The sequence below is a fragment of the Austrofundulus limnaeus genome, unplaced genomic scaffold (assembly GCF_001266775.1).
Source record: "Austrofundulus limnaeus strain Quisiro unplaced genomic scaffold, Austrofundulus_limnaeus-1.0 Scaffold134, whole genome shotgun sequence".
Taxonomy (NCBI): domain Eukaryota; kingdom Metazoa; phylum Chordata; class Actinopteri; order Cyprinodontiformes; family Rivulidae; genus Austrofundulus; species Austrofundulus limnaeus.
In genome coordinates this window covers 82,548-106,213 of record NW_013952536.1, presented here as the reverse complement: position 1 = coordinate 106,213, position 23,666 = coordinate 82,548, and the positions used below count along the sequence as shown (strand labels likewise).

Below are 23,666 nucleotides of genomic sequence, written 5' to 3'. Positions count from 1 at the left end.
GGTTATAAAAATGGTGACAATCAGTGATCAATATAATGTGATATTTTGAACGATGTATATAGAGCCACACAATATACTATATGTGACCCATCACATCAAAAGGAGGATTAGGTCAAATCTGGTCAAAATTACTTCAGCACATTTTCATATTTCTGCTCTTATGATATTTAGATCATCCTGACATCATGAGTTTAATAGTTATACAAATAGTAATAATGGTTAGCCTAAATCCTATTTTAGGTTGTTCTAATAAAGATTTTTGATGTAATTTCAAAGAGGAAACCTCAAATAGTATTTAGACATTGAGATTTCCCAGCTGAAATAAAAAAATGCTTTGTTAGCACACAGGGCTTGTAACAAAAAATTTAAAAAGGCATTTGTTCCAAAAATCTTTTTTTTTTTTGGCTACTGCTAAAAAAAAGTACCTCCTCTAATGATCCACTGATAAAGCATTTGTTCATTCTATTTTGACAAAGTGCAAATGTAAATGTTTTAATCAATGGCCGMTATCTGCCTATTCCTCCACATACCACTTCAGGACTTATTCGTCAATTCGATGTGATGGGTCATGTTTGAGTTATTCTTGAAGCTGCAGAGTCAGCTGTTTTCTGGTTTCTCAGCTCCTACGTTATACCGATTTTCTCTTCTTAAACCAAGCCTGCATCTCTGCGTTCATGTAGGAAGAGAATTGACTGATGTGATCTCAACGACCGCTGCCAGACTGCTACATCTCCGAATCTCCTTCCCTGATGCAAATCGTGTACAACACAATGCTGTAAGGGTGCAACAAGCATGCCTGTCCTGTCACTCACAAAGCAAATTCTAGCTTTCATCTTCCATGAAATAAACACAACCGACTTTTTCGGAGAGGAAAGCTTTTTGATGTTTATGACTTGAGAAGGTTTAAGTAGTAGAAAAGGACACGGAAAAGCCTGAAATCTTTTGCTTTAAACAGAGAAGATTTGGCACAGCAAAATATCTTCAGCTGGGCTCCCTTTTGATAAGCTCCATAAAAGACAGTTAGACAGCAGAATTTCAAAGAAATTATTATCTTTCACTTACTTTAGAGAATTTCAGAGAAGAACGCTCATCTCCTGACAACAAGATTAAGCTATCTGACTATATTTTGGGGTGTGGATGTCTCATCRTGGTTTTCTAACACTGTGTTATTAGAGAGATACATCGACATGGTTTGCTTACAAGTGCGGTGACCAAAAACAGGACGAGGCAGTGAAATCACTGTCGGCCAATATTTGTTGGCATTTTGATTAGAATGAGTCACTCAGCCAGGCAAGACTGGTTTGTCTGCAAGGTGTCACGTTTGCACAGCAGCTCAAAAATGATGCCTGAATAAAAAGCATTCTCTAGGAGTACAACTGGGTCATCCTGATGGTGCAGCTGGCTAAGGTGCATCTCGTTTAATTACATTCCCTGGACCCATCCCAGGTGGTTTGTCAGCTCCTTTCTTACATTTTCTAGTTCCGTCTCTCAAGTAAGTACAATAAGCTCTTCAGCTTTTAAACTCTGTAAATTTTTAACACAGTAATAAAAGCAACATTTCATTTGGCTACAAGCTGATTCCTGACCTGTTCTGGTGCATTTAATATTCCTGTGGTCCCCACACTGATGATAGTTAGGAGTGACTTCCTTTGTATTAATGCATCAGAGTTTTAAAAGTCACTGAACTCGAACTGGTCTGCAGTACTTGAGCTAATAAGGGTTCCTGTTGCTGGCTGACCTGCGTATGTTCATGGGGGCGACTCCTTCCCAGGTGTTGGTCTTTGGGTTGAACCGCTCCACTGAGTTCAGGCAGCTGGTGCCGTCGTTCCCCCCCGCCACGTACAGCATGCCGTCCAGCACAGCCACCCCCGCGCTGCTGCGCCGGCTCAGCATGTTGGCGATGGCCGTCCACGTGTTGCTCTGCGCGTAGAACCAAAACATGATTTCTGATGTGCTTGTTTTGTACATTCAGCTATAGCTTATGATTTTATTAGGATTTAATGATAAAGGAACTTGGCAAAACGCAAGCTTAACATTATGATGATAAATTTATCAGGATTTTACCTGAGGGTCATATTTCTCCACCGTTGCCAGATGTGAGGAGCTATCATATCCTCCCACTGCATACAAGCTGCCATCTGGAGGGAAACATAAATATTAGCAGACACATACCAAGGTAGAAACTCCCTCTTCATCTCTGATAATAAATTATAGATGGCAAAATATAAATATGTAAAAGAACAGGCATTCAAAACAAATATTCTTACCCAGAGTTGCTACTCGTACATATCTCCTTCGGGTGCTCATGGCAGCAATGGAAGTCCATGTACTGGTCAGAGGGTCATAGCGTTCTGCACTGAAAGAGGAAAATCTTTGTCAGCCTTTGTCAGGGGGGCATAATGTACCACCTCTGAGGTCGGCATAATCATTGTTTAGGTTCGGACAACCAGATCCCGCCTCCTGGTTGTAAAGTTCTCCTCCGTGACAGGTGACAATCATTAAAAATGGAAAGAGAAAAAGAAAAATTTAGATTTTAAACGGACTGTTCTTTCAACCAACAGAGAGAGCCACAGTCAAGGTTTTACCCAATCAGATCAGAGGAGGGCGGGTCGTGTTGTCTGACTGACAGCGGGTGCGCACAGCCTTGAGTAACTCCACAAAGGCTGCCAACGCGTCACAGCATTCAGTTTGTCAAGCGTTTACAACATTTCACAAGTTATAAAGTGTAGTGCTGCATGTCCTTTTGGAAAAAACTACAACGTAAGGAGCACCTCCTTCTCTGGAGACGGTGCGCGCGCATGCCTTCCCCGAGTCCAAAGCACGACTATAACCGAGCCTTCAGGGCAGGTGCTCGCTCTCAGGAATACCATCAGTGTTTGACTATTTTCCACCGAGGATTAAATATATTTCTGAAAGCACCTCGCAGTATTTCCACCGTAACACTGTGTGTTCACACGCACAACAAAACTGTGTGAGATCATTTGACCATTGTTTACAGAGGCTCAGACGCAGCTGGACCTCATCTCCACCTGCAGTGTAGCTCTGACCTGTGATAAATATAATTCAGTAAATTTGAATATAAATAGTATTAAATGACTACATGAGCTGAAAGCCTGTAAATACAATCCAGTTAAAGTAAACAATCGTTTAGGGAAGAAATCCGTCAGTTTTGTTAAAAAAACAAAACCAAAATAAAAATCTGCAAGGATCTCAATGTAATAATTTTCAAAATCAATAGAACCACTGCGATAGAGCATCCCAGCAGAAGGGAGGGACATCGAGTGAGGGTGGCCAATGTTTCGCACCTCCATTATTGAGGGGCTGCCCTGAGCTGTGGCTGCCAGCTTGTTGGAGCCTCTAGTGGTGGCCATATTCCCCCTGGGTAAGGGAGGCCATCAAGCTGAAGAAGTAGTCCCATCATGCCTCGTTGGCCGGCAGGACTCTAGAGACAGGTGAAAAGTATCAGCGGGCCAAGCGAGCTGCCGCCCTGGCTGTTGCTGAGGCAAAGGCTCAGATGTGGGAGGAGTTCAGTGAGGCCTTAAATAGAAACTCTTCATCAGCTCCAAGAAGATTCTGGCAAACTGCCAGGCAGCTGAGGCGGGGAAAGAAATACTTAGTCTGAGATGAGAATCAGCACCTCCAAATCTGTCTATGAAACTATGTCTCACAGCTGGCCTCAGAGCACCTTGAAGTCCTCCTGGAAGAGCTGGAGGAGGTGGCTGTGGAAAGAAGCGCTGTCAGGGTCTCTCTGCTCAAACTGCAGCCCCCACCATCCCACTCCCAAACAAGTGGCACATAAAGGACCAATAGACGGACGAACCAAGTGTGACGTGCACAGTGATCATTTCCATAACACAAGTCTGTGTACCTGTTGAGGCAGGAGGCACCATCGTAACCTCCAGCAGCGTACAGCAGGCCGTGCAGAACAGCTACACCCAAACAGCTCCGTCTTGTTCCCATAGAAACCTCTGGTTGCCAGGCATTAGTGATGGGATCGTAGGACTCCACGGTTGCAAGGTCAGAAGTGCCATCATATCTTAAGAGAAAAGTGAACAGAAAGGGTTTGGAGCGTAGCATTGTTTTGGCAGAACCCTCTCTGAGGAAAGATGCAATGCGAGTCTAACAGTTGCTAAACTACAACTCACAACAACAAAAATAAGAACAACGTGCTATGCATCGTCATCAAAGCATGCCCTGTGAGAGACACACAAGTGGAGCAGCGTGCAGCTATGCAAGCGCCTGTGCAGTAGGGCTGCCATGTTTAGTCAACGACTAACTTAATAGTCGATTAGTTTTTTTTACTTTGTTTTTCTCTCCAAACTGCTTTGACACCTTCCACTGCTGCATCTGCCTTTCTGTCCTTGACACACATGCACAGTAGTGGTAACTGGGGTAGGCCGTGGACGTCACAAGACATTATACAGACAGGCTCTGGTATCATGGCTACCTGACAACAGAGCTCAAAGTGTGGGATCATTTTAAGAAAATGAAAGAGAAACCTGTKYAATATCTGCAGAGCAGAACTTRCCTTCCACAGCRATTATTTTTAGTTAGCATATAGCTAAAATCTAACSATGGTTATATAATAGCAGCTGCATTCTGGCGCAATAAGCTGTATGTTTTATATTCAATTAACGTATGATCCGATTAGTCGACTGATCAAAAAAAAATAACGTGATTAAWCAACTGTAAAAATAATTGTTTGTGGCAGCACTACTGGGGAGCATTTAGGGATTAGATGTCTTGCTCAAAGACACCACGACCTGTGGGTGTGGTGGGGAGTCAAACCTGTGACTTTCTGGTCCCAAGTYGGCTGCCTTACCACTGCACCACACCCGCCCCATAAATACCTCAACAGATAAGATTTTAAAAATATATTTAAAAAAATCAGATGGAGACTAGTTGATGATAATTGGTCAAGACGACAGTTTTTAATCGACTCACCCTCCGACAGCATAAAGTCTGTTCCCAATAGCTGCCACACCTACTCGTGCCCGCCTGGTGGACATGGATGCCACCATGTGCCAGCGATCCGTCCGGGTGTCATACGCCTCACAGTCTCCATGAATAGCAAACAGGCTGCCGCCACCTGTGTCACCAAACGAATTTTATTAAACAGTCTTTACATTTTCGACATAAGAAACTAAACGTGAGACAAATGTTCTAAGTGTACCCTAATGGGTACCTTCAGGGGCACACTGACCAACGGCGAAGAGCACAGGACTGGCACCCTCACAGCGCCGCGGGCGTGTCCGGCTGTTGCTCAGGACTCCCCTCTGCTCGGGCATCAGGTGGTACTTGAGAGCCTCGATCAGCAGATCYTTGCACTCCGAGTGGTGACGCACCAGCAACTCTGTATCGACGTTGCTCATCAGGAAGTCTCGCCTCAACAGCGGCAGCCGCACACACTTCATCAGCTGATGYCACAGAGTCGAGGACGTGAGAGTGAGTTAAGGTCAGGAGTAACAGAAGAAACGTGTTTTACACTGGAAAACAGAAAACAGTGTGTGTAGGGAAATCCTGACAGGTGAGAAGAGTCTTACCCAAGGCACATGTTGTCTACGCCCATCTATATCGTGTTTCACCCAGCTCAACACGGCTCGGTACACCTCCTCTTCGGACGGGACGTTTAGATTATCACTGGAGATCAAATCCAGGACCTGGACCGGCATGACAAAGAGGGACAGACAGACCAAATTGTTTTTTTTTTTCATTGAACTTAAAATATTAACCATCTGAAAAGTCACTACGCTTAATTTAAAAATGACCATTAAAAAGCACTTGCAGCAGTTTTTGTGGGAAAAATGGCAACAAACAGGAAGTCAACAGCTTTAACCGACAATCCTAGTTTCTGTGCTAAATCTAATCTCAGCTAAACTCCTGCCTCTCCAGCTTTCTTCCTGTCTTTGCCTCATCATTTTAAAGCTTCCCTCCAATACAATCAGTCAAGTTTTAATAAGATAAACGTGCACACAGAAAGTCTTGTGCTTTATATCATGATCTCTGTGTGTAGCTTTCAGCCACAAGTACTTGTGTATATCTGTGGTACAACAAATGCAGCAGTCTGAGTGGCTGTCTGGCACCGATCCCAATTCAACTCTAATCTGGCGAGGCTGGAAGGGAACAGAACAGCCAGCTGCTGGAGCGGTCATCTTGCCTAGTCACATCAAGGCAACACTTAGCTGCCTCAGAGGACCACAGCCTCCACTAATCCACTGTCACACACAGAGAAACTGCTGCTGCCCCACCCTGCAGTCAAAGCTACAGCTGCATGCACATACTGCATCAAATAAACAGACCAAGGGCTGCAAACATGTAGAGGAAATGTAAAATCAGAACTAGCTCTGTTTACATTTGTGAAAGCTGTCCTTGTACTGAAAGATGCAACAGAGATTTAGGAAGCATGTACGACGAAGGTCTCACCTATGTCTAGATGTCTTCTCTCACACTCACACTCACACACGTTTGTTCTTGAACCTTGAGGGGACCTTCAATTTAATTCGATTCATTTTTTTAGACTTTATAGCCTTAACCTGACCCTAAAACKAACCTAAACCTTGGTCCTAAACTTAACCCCACACTCGTAATTTGCATTTGGACCCATGGGGACCTGGCATTGGTCCCCACGATTCACTTTGGTCCCCACAAGGTTGCTTTTTTGGGAAAAATTCCCCACGTTGTATGAAAAACCCGTCCACACACACACACACACACACCCTTGTATTCATTAAACTGAGGACTTTGTATTGACTTCCATTCATTTTTGTAACTGTATTTATGCCTAACCCAGATGTTTTCCCTAAAATTAACCATTACTGGTGTATAGTTAACACTAAGCTGAACCAAAACCTAATTCACACCATACCTCTAAATCTAACTAGTAAAGCACAGTAGAGCTGCAAAGAWAGTGAGGACCGGAAAAAGGTCCTCACTTTCCAAAAACGACCTCACTTTGTTGATTAAAAACCTAACATGGTCCTCACTCTGTAGGCAAAACAAGTACACACACACACACACACACACAAAGTAAGATGCAGCCATCGTGCTTCAAAATGTCACGCATGTCATGCTGCATTAATGAACCCCAACCACGCTGACTAGTCACAATCCTGTCACGCCTCTCCACTTTCCACACAGATGAAGGCAAAAATGGGGCATATCTCACAGCGATGTAAGCTCAGAGTCTTTTAGAGGAGACGGTACATAAATTCAGATGTGGTGCAGATTTATGATCTGCTCGAAACAGATGCAGACAGAATGAGGTAGAAGGCCAATCAAGAAAGAAAAATGGAATTTAAGAAAATAGTGTGCTTTTAATTTTACCTGGTTGCACTTTAATTTGCTTAAGTTGTTGATTTAATGGATTGTACCCACACACTCAAAGCTTTTAAAAAACAGAAACATTGTGGAATTTAGTGTATTTCTTTTACCCATCTTTCACTACAGTTTTTTTTTAATAATTATTTTTAAGATGTTTGTTACTTTTAAATCACCTTCACTTTGAAAGACTCAGGCATCTGAGAAGCTGTCATTGCATTTAAAATCCTATAATTCTTCCCTACAGATTGTGGTGAACATTAAACTTAAAATAACCCAATAAATTACTTATAGACTCTAAAAAACTAAATTGCCATGTGACTAAAAAGATCAAACATAATGAAAGATTAGAAATTGAAAAAGTGACACAAAAAGAAACTTATTCACTTTACAAATTTGGTTACAGTGATAAAATTTTCCAAAATATTATTAGGTCTAGGAAAATGTAAGTTTATCTTGAACTGTAAAAGGATCTTTATTAATTAATAACAAGTAAATTACATAACAAATCTGAAAAAGGACAAGATGTCTTTGMAGAGCCATCGTTATCAGAACAAAACATTGTGACAATATTGTTCCTACACTGAAAGTAGCATGGTTGTGCCAAAAAAATAAAAAGCTGGGCCCACCTGCTAAATTAAATCAAGGTGATTGACTGCTTTTTCTTTGCCAGAAGCACCTTACTTACACTCACTGCATTGGCACCATACCATATTTTCAAGGACAACACTGAACACTTGCTTTCTACATGCTGAATTCAATAGCATTTGTCTTTCCTACAGCCTGTCATACAAAAAAATTATTTATTTATTTATTTTTCTGTATTCATTTTATCACATTAAAGCTGTCTTCTACAGTAGGAGGACAGGATCTTGTCTCAGCTCACAAAATGAGAAGCAGAGTTAGTCTTGGACAGGTCACCAGTCCAAACACAGCTCTGAGAAAAACAGTTTATGTTTATTTGGACTGCGGGAGTCCCTATTTCAAACTGTGACTGAAAATAAATTGTGAGTTATCATGTCGGTTAGTAAAACTCTTATTTCAGGGTTGACTTCATTACTGCAGTCCTGATAACACACCAGTGTGTCCATATTTCAACTGGAGCCAAACACATCCATGGCATACTCATTTGCCACAGGCCTGATGACATCCTTTTCCACTGAAAACAATGCAAATCAAGTTTTTGTTCAGTCTGAACAAAGAATTAAATGAACAGTCTGATCAGTTGGCTGCTGAGCAGCTCAACACTTGACCTGCTAATTTGACAAACAAACTAATAACACACGTGGTAGGCTGGTATAAGCTCCAGGCCTGTCACAACTTTTTAAGAATAAATACACAGTACTAATAGAATGATAAATATAAGCTAAATTACCTTCAAAAGCTTGGCTTAAATAATTTCAAACCTTTAAGCTAAAGCCAAAATAGAAGCCCTTATTGATGTGACAAAAGATAAACACTGTTGTTTGGGCTATAAACAGCAGAGCAGCTGTGAAAATGTCACCAGCTTTGCTTAATTACCACCTCCAGGACTTGAACAGCAGTGCTACCACCACTGAACCCCGAGATGTAATAGTTTAGGTGAGTTGATGTATCAGATAAAATAAACAATGGTCACAAAGTGGAATGATTAAAACATTCAAGATATGTATTGAAAATGTAGCAAACTTTAAGTTGTTCATTACAGGTTAAATAATTTCCTGTCAAGTATTTACGATTGTTGACATTWTTAAGTAAGACAAGTTCAACCACAACACTTGAAAAAAAAATTGAGGAAGTTTCTTTCACAGAATGAGTTCTTAATTGCAACACTATGCTTTGAATACATGGTAAGCAAAACAACACTTGTTTATTCTTTCCTTAAAAAACAAATGCACCATTATTTTGGCATGCCCCACAGGGAAAATGCCAGCAGACAGAGACAGCATCAGTCCTACCTGTTTCAGCGGCAGCAGCATGAACTCCTCTGTTTTGGAGACTTCCACAAAGTGCTGCAGAACATACTTGTGTGCAGACTTGAGGAGGTCGCTGCAGGAGTGTGTGTCTGCAAAGCCTCGAATGCCCAAGCAGTTGGAAGGGTCCAGCTGACTGAGGAGGAACTTGCAGCATGCATCTCTGACCCCATTGAGCTGCAGGAGGCTCGCTGCTGGGAGCAACGTCTGAGAGGAATGTAATTTTGTGTAAGGAGCAATAGCATCATTTGCCAAACTTTGGTTTAATGAACCTAAAAAAATGCAACCTTACCTGCACGTTGCCTTCCCCAACTACAATCTCTGCTGTGTAGGCATACTGGACCAGTTGCTCCAAAGCCTGAGGATCGATGTCATGAAGGGTCACATGGGTCTGCCGACTCTCAGACATCTCATCTGCATGACCACATGAAGCAAGACAAGTTGAACTTCTCCTTATAAAAGTTATAACTTATTAAAACTCCAGCTGATAAAAATCACCTCCCTCTTCAGTTACACTGACACGGGGCATCGGCAAACGTACACAGAGCTGCAGCTAAACGTCAGCACAGTTTATTTCTTTCAATCCATTTAATGAGTTGTTTAAACGGAGTCAGCTTTTTCAGATTCTTATATTTAAACTCCCTCCCCAACCTGGTTCCAGCAGAATTATGCAAGAAAGCTCTGCTTCATTTCTACAATCGGTAGTTAAACACATCTACTGAGCTTTTCTGGTTCAGATGCTATGAATTAGTTAGTGACTGGGTCAGAGAAGAGTAAGTCTAGTAGGTAAATCTGAACAAATGACACCATTTTCTTACAAAGGCTAGTGTCAGCAGAAAGTCAGAGGCTCACAACTTGTCTGACCATCAGACACAGGGGTGAGGAGATGAACAGGCAAAAACTGAACAAGCACACAAAACAAGTCATAAACCCCTATACCAATAAAATAAAGAACTAAAGTCTGAGCCTATCCAAATCTTAATGACACGTAAGGATTAAAAACAAAACCACAACAGGCTGTATGAGTAGTATTAATGCTAGGTGACTTACTGGTAAACATCGCGTGGAAGTAGGGGCTGCAAGACGCCAGCACCACTTTGTGTGCCTTGATTTCTTTGTTGGAGACATGAAGCACAATGTCGCACAGCAGGCCACGCTGTCGCATCCTATTCATGGAGACGAAGGAGTCATGGTAGTGGCGTTTGGAGTTGTGCGAGATGCTGTGTCCATCCCGGTTGAGCAGCTGCATGCCCCCCTCCATCATGGTGCCTGAGGTTGCGGTTGTGGACTTCTGTCTAGACCGCACACTGAGCACCTGAATAAACACATTTTTTAAAAAGCATTTATTCAATAAAAGTGTTTTTTGTGTCATATCTAAACATTTTAAGAGCTTTGTTTGGCTGCAAGAAGGTAATTTGAAAAAAGGAAAGTTGATATGACAGATACCGTGAGCAGTCACTGTAACTACCGTCACACTTCAAGTCTTCATCCTGTCAGCTTTGACGTGATGTCTAACCTCATGCAGAAATCTGACTAAGACAATGCAAAGTGCTGACTTGATTATTTCACAGTGTCAAGTGTGATTAGATCTTATGCTGACAATTGAGTCGAAAGGCGCTTTTCCTAGAAAAAYCTGCTAATTAAATCAAAACAAAATATTTGTTTCCTCTACGACCTCAGTTTTCTAAATGCATCTTCTGACTAACAACTTTCAACTGGATTGCAGTATTCACAACTATTATTATGCAGCCGTCCATCCATTTTCTTCCACTTATACAGAGTCGGGTCATGGGGCAGCAGCCAAAGCAGAGAGACCCAGACTTCCCTCTCCCCAGCCACTTGGGCCAGCTCCTCTGGGGGAATCCCAAAGCGTTTCCAGGCCAGCTGAGAAACATCGTCCCTCCAGTGTGTCCTGGGTCTTCCTCTGGACCTCCTCCCAGTGGGACGTGCCCGGAACACCTCACCAGGGAGGCGTCCAGGAGGCATCCTAACCAGATGCCCGAGCCACCTCAACTGGCTCCTCTCGACGTGGAGGAGCAGCGGCTCTACTCTGAGTCCCTCCCGGATGACAAAGCTTCCCATCCTATCTCTAAGGGAGAGCCCAGACACCCTGCAGAGGAAACTCATTTCAGCCGCTTGTATCCGTGATCTTGTTCTTTCGGTCACTACCCACCTACCGACTGGTAAATCGAGTGAGTAAAAATACCTTCACAAAAAAATACTTAGGTAAAAATCAATTTCACTGGCAAGTACTTAAGTAAAAGTCAAACATAATAATTGGGAAATTAAAAGTACTTTCACAAATATTATCTAAGAAATTACTTATGCAGCATTTAAGAAATTATTTTTAGAAATATTTGAATGAATTCAGGAAGCACAAGATGAGGGAAACTATTCTAGAAAAAATTAAATAAAGAAAACAATGGACTCAACACAGGCTTCTGTAATACTGAAATTTATGCTTCAATGATGCCTTACAAAAAAAGGGAACAGCAACTTCAACAGCAGCCTATTGCTGAGATGAGATCTGATTTTAAAAATATCTTACAGACCTCCTGCTTCTACCACCCCAAGTCTGTTCATCTTGTCGTCAATGCTGATGATCTGAAACAAAGTCCAGTCCATACTTTCCAATCAGTCATTTGACAGACAGAAACACTAGATAATTAGTTCCAACGCAAACATCGGAATATCAGTGTCACACACTTAAAAATACACAGAAAAGATTATGTTTTACATCACAATTCTGTAACTCACCAAGAGCTGCTGCATCTGAATAATTTCTGCCATTTGTTCTGTGGCTCTCTTAGTTGCACACCATCTCCTGTCCCACTGACCACCATCTCAAATGTCATCACAGCTGCCTAGCGACTAGCTCTGGGTGGGTATGATTTTCCAAAACACAATGGACCATTAAAACACACCAACCGTGCTCCACTGTAAGGGAACAATCCCCTCTTAATCCTCGGGGAATAAGGCTACAAACAAAAACACGAAAATAAAATAGGTTGAGACAAATTATGACAGCACAACAACCACAGTTACTCATCTCCCCCCCCCCCTGTCTCTGCACCTGTATCTTCACACAGGAGCTATGTTCCCTTGACAGGAGCAAGACTGCTGAGAACACCTCTGCTGTTTGTTGTAGTATTGGATTTTTTTAATCAGCACATCATACTCATTTTAATGATCTAAGAAAACCTCAGCACCCGTGACATCTATGTTAAATAACAGCACCTATCATCAGCTGCAGCAGCAAAGAATGAATGTGCAGTAATATATCTTTTTACCGGTCGTTGTCTGTTGCGGTTATCTTTTGCACACCGTGTCCTGCCTTGAAGTGATGGAAAACGAATCAACAGCTGTCGCAGTCAGACTGCCTTTTGACTGGAACCATCGTCTGGCTGTTTGACCATAATCTGACTACAGTATAGGAAATAAGAAGAAAGCTTCTGTTTTGTGCTGTACACGCTGACGTCAATGAAGAAAAAAACTGCACGAAAAGCTGACATCGCTTAAGGTGGCGCGTTAAATGCCCAAAATGTAATTTTGGAAAGTACACTAAACTGGGAAGACATCTGATATCTAAGGCTGTAAAAATAAAGAAACATTGAATAAATTGTTTTATCTAAGAATTGTACTGATAATCTCAATAAACGATCTCTTGTCAATTAAAATGACACATGCGGCCTTAAGAGCCACCTTTTGTTTGGGCTAGGTAYGAAAGTGCGTTTGATATTTACTCCCATACTTTCACGAAAGGCGGGGATTAAAGTACCTTCGGACATAACGCAGCTCGGTTGGCCCGAAAATCAAAACAAACATACACCAACAAACTTATTATCACTGTGTTTAAATGTAAAAAAAATGTAAAAATGAAGCTAGTAAATAAACTCACACTATGTTTATATAATTAAATTAAGCTAAAATATGAACAAGAGGTTTATGCTTGTTTGGGTCTATTGTTGTTAGCTAGCTAAATGTTGGCTCAGTTTGACAAGATAGCTTGCTTGGTAGACAGTCCTCACCCGCAGCCGTCGTCGGTGTCGTTGTGACAGCAATGATTTCTTCCGGTTTGCAAGCTTGCCCAGGATTGTGGTTGTGTGCAGTAACAGATAAAAAAAGGGAAAAGCAAACCTATTTCTCTTCAGGTCCCCACTTTTCCGCGTCTCGTGAACGCAGCTAAGCATTTAATCTATCATTTAATCTAACCTCACGTGCGGCATCAAAACACTGCTTGTTCTCGTTGCAGGTTTCTTGCTGTGAAATTTATAGGTTGGTATGAACGCTTTCAACAAAATTTTCAGTAGTCTTGCAGCCTCTGATTTGATATTATTACTTGTTAGCTACTTTAACGTTTTTGTCCGATATATGAATGTCTTTTTTGTTTGTTTTTATGTGACAATTATTTTTATTTATGAATATATGTAGTTCCAATAGTACGGAAAAGCCGCGATACGTTAGGTCATGAAACATAAAACCAATTATTTGTTCACGCCTACGCCAGAGGATTATGGGTATTGTGGTTTGGTATTTCGTCGTGGACACAGCATGGCAGCGAAACAGAAAAGGTATGCTGGAATTTTACCTTTAATGTCTCGTGTATTGCAATATTCGCTTTTATATAACCGACAACAAAGTGTTAGGTACCGTCAGTCCTAACCGTGTTTTCACGAGTTCAAGTAAAATGTCTCTAAACWGTGGTGCGAATGTGTTTAGCTACATTAGCATATACCGGTCATGCTAATGCTAATCTAAAGTTATCTTCACGTTAAGCTCGTGTTATCTCTATAGGAAATCATTTGTATGTTGTTTTTAATACACTTTCAGCTAGTTGTGGATTGGACATTCAGACACCAACTTATTTAGTTTTGACTCAACGGACTTTTCAACATGTTGTCTACACGTGTACAACTGTGTGTCTTCTGAATGTCTGGTAGAAAACTGGAGGACTTGAGTATGGACGAGTTCCTGTTGTCAGGTTTTGAGTCCCCAAACGAAGATGATTCTGAAGAAGAATCTCCCCAAAAGACAACAAAGAAAGACAGTGACTCCGACATGTAAGTTCATTGCTCTGGGATAATTTACACACGTTGTATGTGTTTAGAGCAAACTACTCACTACTGGATTTGTGTTCGTTTTTTCTATACAACATGTCATGTGTAGAAATGTCAAGAAGGGTAAAGCCTCTCAGCACAAGGAGCAGCTGTCCAGATTACAGAGCAAAGATCCAGAGTTTTACAAGTTTCTGCAAGAGAACGACCAGTCACTCCTAAATTTTGATGACACGGACACTTCTGAGGATGAGGATGAGAAAACGTACCACAAACTACCATCTGTACTGGAGGTATGTCGGCCACTGGTGTGTGTTGTCACAGCGATGTTCTAAAATGAAAATATTCAAAAGGTGTGTGATGTCCTGCRTGTAGGAAGCCAGCTCTGGTGACGAGGATGAGGATGGGGATGAGGAAGAAGGCAAGGAGGGTTCAAAGAAGTCCAAGCAGACAACAGAGACGATCAAAATCACAGACAAAATGATTGAAGGCTGGAAAGCAGCTATGAGGAAAGAACCCACGCTTCGTCTCTTCAGAGACGTCACTCAGGCTTTCAAGGCGGCTCTCGCCACGGCAAAGGGTGAAGAAGAGGGTCCATGTCGGTACAAAGTGGCTGACAGCTCAGGTAGGTCATCATCTAACTAGTTTGGTGAACGTTTTAGGGTGTTCTCTCTTTAAAGGTCGTTTGCACTAAGCTCCTCTGCATGTTAGTGGATGATTTTATTACGTGGTGTGAGAAGTGCTATTTGAAAATAAATGTCTCAAAAACTAAAGATATGTGTATAGATTTTAGGAAGAAGTCCAGTTCAGCACCTGTAGTTCTCATTAAAGGCGAGCGTGTGGAGAGTAGGGTTGGCATCACGATTAATTGCGGTATTAAGCCGATAACGATTAATTTGACGATTAATGCCCTGGAGTCCCTGAACACTCGTCCTAGTCACATGACCAATTTAGTGGGAAAGATTTGCTCCTCGTAAAAATCTTTTCCAAATTGTGTAAAAATTACAGACTTCAGGCAATACATCAAATTCTAAATTATGTTGATAGATAAATAAATTAGAGAACTTTTTTTTAATGTTCATCATGTTTGAAGCGGAGAGGAGCACCAAGCGTACTGACAGGAGAAATCCCGTCAGTCAGCCTGGTGGCATTAATCGTATTAAACGTCAAGTGCCAAAAAAATAATCGATTAATGTTTTTCTGACGATTAATTGCACACGGTACGATTATGCCCAACCCTAGTGGAGAGTGTTCAGTCCTATAAATGTTTAGGAGTTGTCATTGACAAGAAGCTGTTATTTAGTGAAAATTTGGATAAGGTTAATAAAAAAGCTAGTCAGAGACTACACTTCCTACGCAAATGAAATAAATTTGGAGTGTGCGAAAGATTGATGACTTTTTTTTTTTGTAACTCACTGATTGAATCTCTCCTCACTTTTGCTTTTATCACCTGGTTTGACAGTCTGTCAGTAGGAGACAAGAACAGGCTTAAACTGTAAAAGTAGCCAGCAAAAATTACCTGATCTAACAGAAACTTTTTTAAAGAGAGTTCTGAAAAAGGCTGAAGTCATTATCCACTCTCCAAATCACCCACTTCAYGGGGTATTTGAACTCCTACCATCTGGGAAAGGATTTAGGCATCCTAAATCAAGAACCAATAGATGGAAAAACTCATTCATCAGCCAAGCTCAGTTCAGATAAATTTTAAAGGTAATCAAGCTTAATTTCATCATTAAGCCTGTTTTATTAATATTGTCTTTAAGTGTTTTTTGTTGCTACGGTCATAGTATGATTATTGTGGTTGTTGTCTTCTGTGATTTGTTCGTATTTCTTCACTTTGCTGCAAGGAAAATTTCCCTAAGGGGACAATAAAGTGATGATGATGATGCTACACATTAAGTTTATGGTCCACTTTTCGCATACAATTTTTTTTAAAATTTAGTTGTTTCTTGTGAACAGTGTTTCTTTTTTGGTTCTTGTCTGTGGTGACACTACCCATTTTTATGAGTCGACACCTACAGTAAATCTATGTTTTTAGTTTGGTTCATTAAGATGGAGATTATTTGTCAAACTGTGTTAAAATTTCTGTCTAAAATGAAATGATTTTAAGTCTACTTTAATATGAGAATTTAGGAATTGTTTACAGTCTAGAAAAGAACCCTAAGGACAAAAACTATTTGTTGTCAAGTTATTGTTTTATTTGTTTTTAGCCAATAATGAAACCTACAACACAACAGCACTGGTGCTAACAAAAATGCTGCTTTATCTGCAAACGTTCTTTATTATGAAATTATTCTGACAGGTTTATTACATGCTGTATTATGAACATTATTTTTATTATCACAGAAATTTGCTTCAAATATTTGAGTTTTTTTATTTTTTATTTATTTTTTTGCACTATGGGGGTGTCCTAAAGCATTTAAAAAAATTATATAATTGATTGATTCATTTTATTTAAAGAATCAGAATCGTTTATTGTCATTCACACAACATCAAGATGCAGTGCAGCACGAAATTTGCAGTTTAGAACATCCGTCCGGACTAACACACACACACACGACAAACATGGGGGCACGAATGTCCAGGGTCTAAATAAGACAGCATGTTATTAAAACATTTGATGCATTGCACCAGATACGTAGTCCAGACAATAAACAAATTTAAACAATGCTTAATATACAAGTAATTCTGTTGAAAATCCATTAATACTGTGTTTATTTTTAATCTTTACAGTCTTCAATGCTTTGGTCCTGTTCTGTATCAAAGATATTTATGTGGCCCTGCAAAAGATACTCAACCTGAAGCCAAGCAAAGACCAGAAAAAGTATGAAGTCAGAAATACATCTGCTGAACTTTCTGATAGTTTCAAAGAAAAATCCTTTTAGGCTCAAATTAATTTCTCACTTTTGTTGTTCTCAGATTGTTGCTCCCTTCATCGAGCTCAAAATGGCAGAAAAATCAAACTGACATAAAGATGTATCTAACCGGAGTGGTTCAGGTTAGTTATTTTTTGTGCCTTTTCCATCTTAAGTTGATTTGCTAATATTTCATTGGTTTTGTGTTTGATAAACATTCCTGTATTTTTTATGGTGTCTTCTGCAGCTGTTGTCCTGTCTAACAGAATCAACAGTCATCTCTGCAGTTCTGCAGCACATCAACCAGCTTATCCCCTACTACCTTTGTCTGCCCAAACAGTGTCGTCACCTTATCAAGGTAAAGCTTAAACACCCAAAGTTTCAGGATAGATTGAGATGTTCTTATTCGAAGCTCCTCGTCATTTTGACTTTTCTGTTTTGTGTTTAGCAACTATTGAATCGTTGGAGCACGGGGGAGGAAACAAATCGGGTTCTTTCCTTTTTGGCCCTCAACAAAATCTGCAGACACAAACAGGAAGCATATCTCAACCCTATTTTAAAGGTAAACAGAGGCATGCCCTGAAAAAAATGGGATGTCAAATTCTAAATCGTCTTCTTAATTGATGGATTTCTTTTCTTTTTGCAGCAAATGTACATTTCCTACGTGCAAAACTGCAAGTTCACTTCTCCCAATGTACTCCCCATGATCAACTTCATGCAGAGAACTTTGACAGAAGTGTACTCTTTGGACACGCAGGTCACCTATCAGCACGCCTTTATCTACATTCGACAGCTGGCCATTCACCTCAGAAACGCCATGACCATGAAGAAAAAGGTTGGTTTGTTCACGTTTCTGTTCTCACACAAATGGACAACTTTTAAATTATTCACAAAAAGCATTACACTTCGATCAAATCACCTGGGAATGTTCATTACACCGATTTTTATTAGTGAGCCAATTTAGTACTCTCAGACTGAAGTCTAAAAATTTGCCAATACTAAATAAATTCAGCTGTTTGAATAACATGGCTCTACATTTTGTTCTTTCCATAGGACAGCACAATTGTTATTTTTTTAAAGCAAACTTGTTAGACTTTTTTTAATCATTGTTTTTCTCCTCAGGACACCAACCAGTCGGTGTATAACTGGCAGTATGTGCACTGTCTGTACCTGTGGTGTCGTGTCCTCAGCACCCTGTACCCCAGTGATGTTCTCCAACCTCTGATCTATCCACTCTGCCAAATCATAATTGGCACCATCAAGTAAGTCTAAAAGATTTTATTTTTATTTTAGCTTCAGTAAGTGTTTGATAATGTTTTTGAATCTTCCATAAAAACGCCCAGGTGCTTATTAATCCTTTTTCCCCCTTCGTTTTTTGCTGCTATTAGCATATTTTATATTACAGTAAAAAAGAAAAATTGGTCCAGAGTTCATTTACTCAGTCCAAATAATTTCAGATTGTAGAAATTACTGTATAAGACTCATTTAGTTAAAAAGAAAAAAAAGTGTTACAGATCCATTCAGTCCTCACTCTTTTACTTTAAACTGGAGTGATTTGATTCTACAGTGTCAGTCTTGACCAAATTAAGTAAAAACAAATTAACTTCAGAAGTTTGACACATTTTGCACAGATGGTAAAAACAAACCATAAAAATTATAATTAAAATGTAATTTGTCTGAAATACGGTAGGTAAAAGTACGAGTGCAGTAAATCTAGGTACAGTAATATGTGTCTGTAAGTAATCACCAGTTATTAAAATATAATGTACGTCATAATTAATGTTTCATCTGTGTGCCTGCAGTTTGTATCCAATGCAACACATTCTGGGTTAAACTGGATGTAGTTTATATCATGTTTGGTGCACTTTTTCTTCTCGTTGACAGTTTTCTGAGGGCTTTTTTTGTGAAAATATTTAACAATTTAAAATCCTTGAAATGTTAGAAAATTAGCAAAGTGTTTTTAAGGTTTGGAAAGTGCTTAATTTCTGTATAAAGTCCTTGAAAGTGCTTGATATTCTAACTGTGCAGTTTTGTAATGAAGAGCACTCTTTGATTAAAAACCTCAATTCGATATTTTTATGCTAAAGGCAGAAAATTACAAGCAATCATTCTGCCTTTTAATGAACTCTCAGAAAGCCTCGCTGCTGCTCAGTGTGTTTGCTCCTTTTCGTAACACCAGTGTGTGAGCAGTAGTGCTCACCTGATGAAAATACCAGCTGATAAACCGTCTTCTGGCATAGCTATGAAGCAGGCGTACTTTGAGCATGTAACTGTCTTGCTAGTCACAAACGTGTCTCTAGTGAGGGGGAGTAAACAGCATATCAGGCGGTGCCTGTTTTAATGACTGCTGGCTTAAAAACACTAGATACAAAACATGATTGAAATGAGGACCAAATCCTCAAGTAGCTTCCTGCAAAGTATGCAAGAAGGACCTGCAACTTTTTGTGATGGATGAAAAGGCAAGCCAGAGTAGTGGGAGGGAATCTTTAATTTAAGTTAGCTTACAACTTTGCAGGTAAATTGTAAATTTGAAGGATGGATGGAGCTAGGTTTTATGTCATCTGCTGTACTTTAAAATGTGCAACAACAAAACATTCTTACTGAAAATGCCGGTAAAGGTGGTTAACTAATGGTTTAATTACAAAAAAGGAGCTGTTTTTGTCATGTGTGCCTCTGATTTCCTCTATGTCTATTTAATATTAATACTAAATAATGCAGAATGTTAGTCAGTTACACAGTAATTTAGTTTGTTCACACAGGTGTGCTGTAGTTATAAAGTTCAATGGAGAAAGATGCACGAAGGTACAGACTGCTCTGAAGTTTAATGCTGGAAAAGTTTGATAATTTACCTTAAAAATGCTTGAAAAGTGCTTGAACTTTACTGTGGGTAAAAGTGTATAGACCCTGATTTAAGGAACACATTTACATAACACATTTTAAGCCCTGTTTCTAAAGGCTTCTTTCAGCAGGTTGGGGGTAGATTGAGCCACTTAACTCCACTTTACCCTTACATTTAAGCCCTCTGATTGTGTTATTTTTTATTTTTATAAGGTGGATCTTACAGCTTCAAACTACTTTGCATACATGTTTAAACAAATAACTTTATAATCTCTGCATGTGGCACATGTGTTATTTAACTTCACCACAAACCAAGGTAATAAAACAATACTGGGAATGTATGTCACAAATACTTACATTTCCCTTCTTTGCACTTTAGCCATGGGCACTTTGTACAGCTTGTTGTTTAGATAATGCCTTATTTTAAATCATAACTAAAGCAGAACAAGTTACTCTTTAAGATTTTACCTGAGGCTTTAGATAAACAATAACCAGTAACACAAGCTTGAAACAACTAAAACCCTGCAGGAGTGAGACAGTGCTAAAGCCCCAGGCTTTACTACGATTCAGTCAATGTTTAGTTTTGTAGAGGCAGAATGCTTTTCTGCCTGATTGYGCATTCAGTGACTAATGGGAAATTGTAATGTCTAACAACATGAAAGTCAACATATGCTTTTGACTCATTCATGCATGTTTGAGAAATCCTGTAGATAAATCTTGGGCCAGCAGGAATTGAATCTGAATGTGCATAATTTGAAATTGAATGCATTGGTTTGAAAATGAATTTTACTAAACTGAAACTGAATTTAATGATTTGAAACTGAATTTAAAGTTTTGTATCTGAATTAATTTGTTTTGAAACTGTATTTTGGTCTATTAAAAATTCAGTTTGACTACTTTCAATTTCAGTTCCAAAATTCAGATTTTTGTGTCACATCCTGGTCCTTGAGAAAGTCAGCCAGAGTAATCACAGATCCACAGATATAAGTTTCACTTTGGTGAAGTTTCACTTCTGTATGTAACTGAGTTGATGCAATCCACCGTAAAAGTGACAAAAACAAGTTATTTTATTGCATTGATTAATTTTACCTACATGTAGAAGATGTTACATTTACATCACATCATGGATCACATATTGATCAGATGCTGCTGCTGACTGATCCATGATGTGATGTAAATGTAACATTTTCTATAGATAAAATTAATCACTGCAATAATGCATCATCATTATGCACACATTCAATCTGAGCAATTCAAATTCAATTCCTGCTGGCACAAGATTTRTCCCATAGTCCTGAGGCAGCCAGGCAGGGGAGCAAAAACGACTGATTGAGACCAGAACCACCTTTTGGGATCAGCTCCTCCTCTGGGCTGTGTCTCCAAGCTGAGCTTCCTCATCACAGAGCACACACACACACACACGGCCCATGCTGAAATGGGCAGGACAGAAGTGGAAGGAGGTTCTTAAAGAGACAGGCCAATTTCAAGGCATTTAGAAAWGGATATGATGAGAAGTCAAGTTTGATTTCTCTTGAAATATATACACAGCATTTTAATAACTGAATGTGACATAGTTAATTTTATTGTGGTATAGAATTTAAAAATATGCCTGAGAAACACATACTATTGCCTCTTTAAATCATTCAGTTGGGGTCCATATAARTGGAACTGCAATGATTTGGTCTGAATTCCCCTTTATTCTAAYTCCRCAAGCCCCTCTTTCAGCCCTTTTCTGAGGTGCATTTCAGATTAACTAATTTTGAGGCTGTCTCTTTAAATCCAAAGGAGCCACTTAACAGTCCCGCCCCCAAGCTTCAAGACTGGTCCATCCTGGTTTGATAGAAGGGTTTACGACTCTATAGAGGTGCAGAAACCTTTATTTATTTATATCTGTAATTTTATTTACAGATTAATTAATAGATGTCAACAACAGAAGACTTGTTCATCCAGCCTAGGGYTGGGCGGTATGACCTCAAATTCATATCACGGTATAAATTGAACCCTTTCACGGTAACTGTATATATCGCTGTGGAGAATTATCATAAAAAGTTAAAATATAATTTTTAGAGCATTTCTTTGCAGAAAACTGTAATCTTAATTAAACCCAACATTTTTGCTTTAATATCTGCCTGCCAAACAATGAGCTTCTGCCTGCTGAACGTATCAGCTTCTGCTCTGCTGCGCGCTCATCTTCATCATCAGAGTGGAAGCCGACTTTACATTAGCAAGATGGATTTATGACTGAACGAACATCCATGTCTTTTTTTTAATAATCTCTGTGTGTAACAAACATAAAAAAACTATTTTTTTCTCTGAAAATTTGGTGTGAAAAACCATAGTTGTTAAAGCTTTGCTCTGCACAACGTGCAGCGAGAGGAGAGGGAGGAAATGATCCTGCGACACGACGTAACTTTTCTACAGCGGGAGGAGGAAATTTTGAGGATTTATTCTCTCTACACGTGTTTTAAAACGCTAGAATTTCTTCATTATATTTCGAACTCCTGCTCAGTTGTCTGCACTCGCAGCCCTGTTCATACAGGTGCGATGACGTAATGACGATAGGATGGTAGAGTATAAATTTCTACCGTAGGCCAACTTCATACCGTTTCTACCATCTACCGCATATACCACACAGCCTTAATCCAACCTTACATGTTGGAGCCAGAGTCTGACCCAGAGCCAGAGGAGGATGTAAGTGACAATTGTAGTTGTAAAAAATTTGATGTAATAGTTCAGAAAACGTCATAGAAAATAGAGAAAACTGAATGGGTTGAGAAGTATGACTCAAACAACATATAAAGATATCCCCACAGCACCAGGAAAAAGTAAATTCAGAATTTATTTTCAGAAATTGTTTAAATAATATTAATTTGAAGTCARATCTTGCTGAGAACAAAATGTGTGAAAACTGTTGTACATTTCACCACCAGCAGGTGGAGACATTTACCGATATTATTTYTTAATTTTCAGGCTGGTGCCTACAGCAAAGTTTTACCCTCTGAGGATGCACTGCTGCAGAGCCCTCACCCTGCTCTCTGGCAGCACCAACACCTTTGTGCCTGTTCTGCCTTTCCTCTTGGAGGTAAGACCCCACGGCACCCCCATAAACCTCCATCCACACCGTTACAGGACCTKTGCAGTTTGAACAGAACCAGTCCAGTTTTCAGCAGCATAATCTGAAGATGCTGASGTCTAAATAAAACTTAAAGACTCAWATTATTTAAAACGAACTAAACAATCTGTCAGTTAAGTTGTCTTTGCCTCAAGTGGAAACAGTGAAAAGGTGGAGGTGATGAAATCTTCCGCCAGTGGTTTGCTGTGGAAAAACATCAGTGGCAAGTGAAATGCATTTTGGTCTCAACGGCTACAACCGAAGGAGCTCAGGAGGAAACGTGTGGAGGTGCAGAGCCACCTTTTTGTTATCAGACCAATCACAGGTCCCCAACTGACAATGTTGTCTCCGGGTCAGGTGCTAATCACGTGGTTCCGCCTGCTTCTCTAGCTTGCGTAGGAAYGTGTGCGAGTGTTAGCGCATGCCGTGAGGCTTTGTTGTGGTTTTCTGTAAAGCAGCAGCGTGTTGGCGACAGCAGCAACCTCGGCCCATGGGGAGTGGTCAGTGCTGTGTGTGTGTGTGTGTGTGTGTGTGTGTG

At 40.0% G+C, this 23,666-nt stretch overlaps 2 protein-coding genes across 6 annotated transcripts in view; one reads left to right on the top strand and one right to left on the bottom strand.

Annotated features, from left to right (window-relative positions):
• Nucleotides 1–13,520, bottom strand: part of klhl17 (kelch-like family member 17) — a 16,820-nt gene extending 3,300 nt beyond the window's left edge. The window contains exons 1-13 of one of the 5 annotated variants that reach the window (XM_014015748.1): nt 12,560–12,692; nt 12,027–12,247; nt 11,822–11,873; nt 10,320–10,584; nt 9,562–9,683; nt 9,255–9,476; nt 5,544–5,660; nt 5,186–5,417; nt 4,945–5,089; nt 3,869–4,036; nt 2,268–2,356; nt 2,065–2,138; nt 1,739–1,920 (exon numbers count right to left, since the gene is read on the bottom strand). In XM_014015748.1, the coding sequence (XP_013871202.1) occupies nt 1,739–1,920; nt 2,065–2,138; nt 2,268–2,356; nt 3,869–4,036; nt 4,945–5,089; nt 5,186–5,417; nt 5,544–5,660; nt 9,255–9,476; nt 9,562–9,683; nt 10,320–10,533 (1,565 nt within the window). In that variant the 5' untranslated portion in view covers nt 10,534–10,584; nt 11,822–11,873; nt 12,027–12,247; nt 12,560–12,692. Of the gene's footprint in view, nt 1–1,738; nt 1,921–2,064; nt 2,139–2,267; nt 2,357–3,868; nt 4,037–4,944; nt 5,090–5,185; nt 5,418–5,543; nt 5,661–9,254; nt 9,477–9,561; nt 9,684–10,319; nt 10,585–11,821; nt 11,874–12,026; nt 12,248–12,559; nt 12,693–13,297 lie in introns of those variants that run through there. The other 4 variants (XM_014015746.1, XM_014015743.1, XM_014015745.1 and 1 more) reach the window with 4 other exon arrangements.
• Nucleotides 13,521–13,700: 180 nt separating this feature from the next.
• Nucleotides 13,701–23,666, top strand: part of noc2l (NOC2-like nucleolar associated transcriptional repressor) — a 22,454-nt gene continuing 12,488 nt past the window's right edge. The window contains exons 1-11 of the mRNA XM_014015742.1: nt 13,701–13,840; nt 14,210–14,329; nt 14,436–14,616; nt 14,699–14,948; nt 17,057–17,147; nt 17,243–17,321; nt 17,426–17,536; nt 17,627–17,740; nt 17,825–18,013; nt 18,301–18,440; nt 22,987–23,098. Of these exons, the coding sequence (XP_013871196.1) occupies nt 13,737–13,840; nt 14,210–14,329; nt 14,436–14,616; nt 14,699–14,948; nt 17,057–17,147; nt 17,243–17,321; nt 17,426–17,536; nt 17,627–17,740; nt 17,825–18,013; nt 18,301–18,440; nt 22,987–23,098 (1,491 nt within the window). The 5' untranslated portion in view covers nt 13,701–13,736. The remainder of the gene's footprint in view (nt 13,841–14,209; nt 14,330–14,435; nt 14,617–14,698; nt 14,949–17,056; nt 17,148–17,242; nt 17,322–17,425; nt 17,537–17,626; nt 17,741–17,824; nt 18,014–18,300; nt 18,441–22,986; nt 23,099–23,666) is intronic.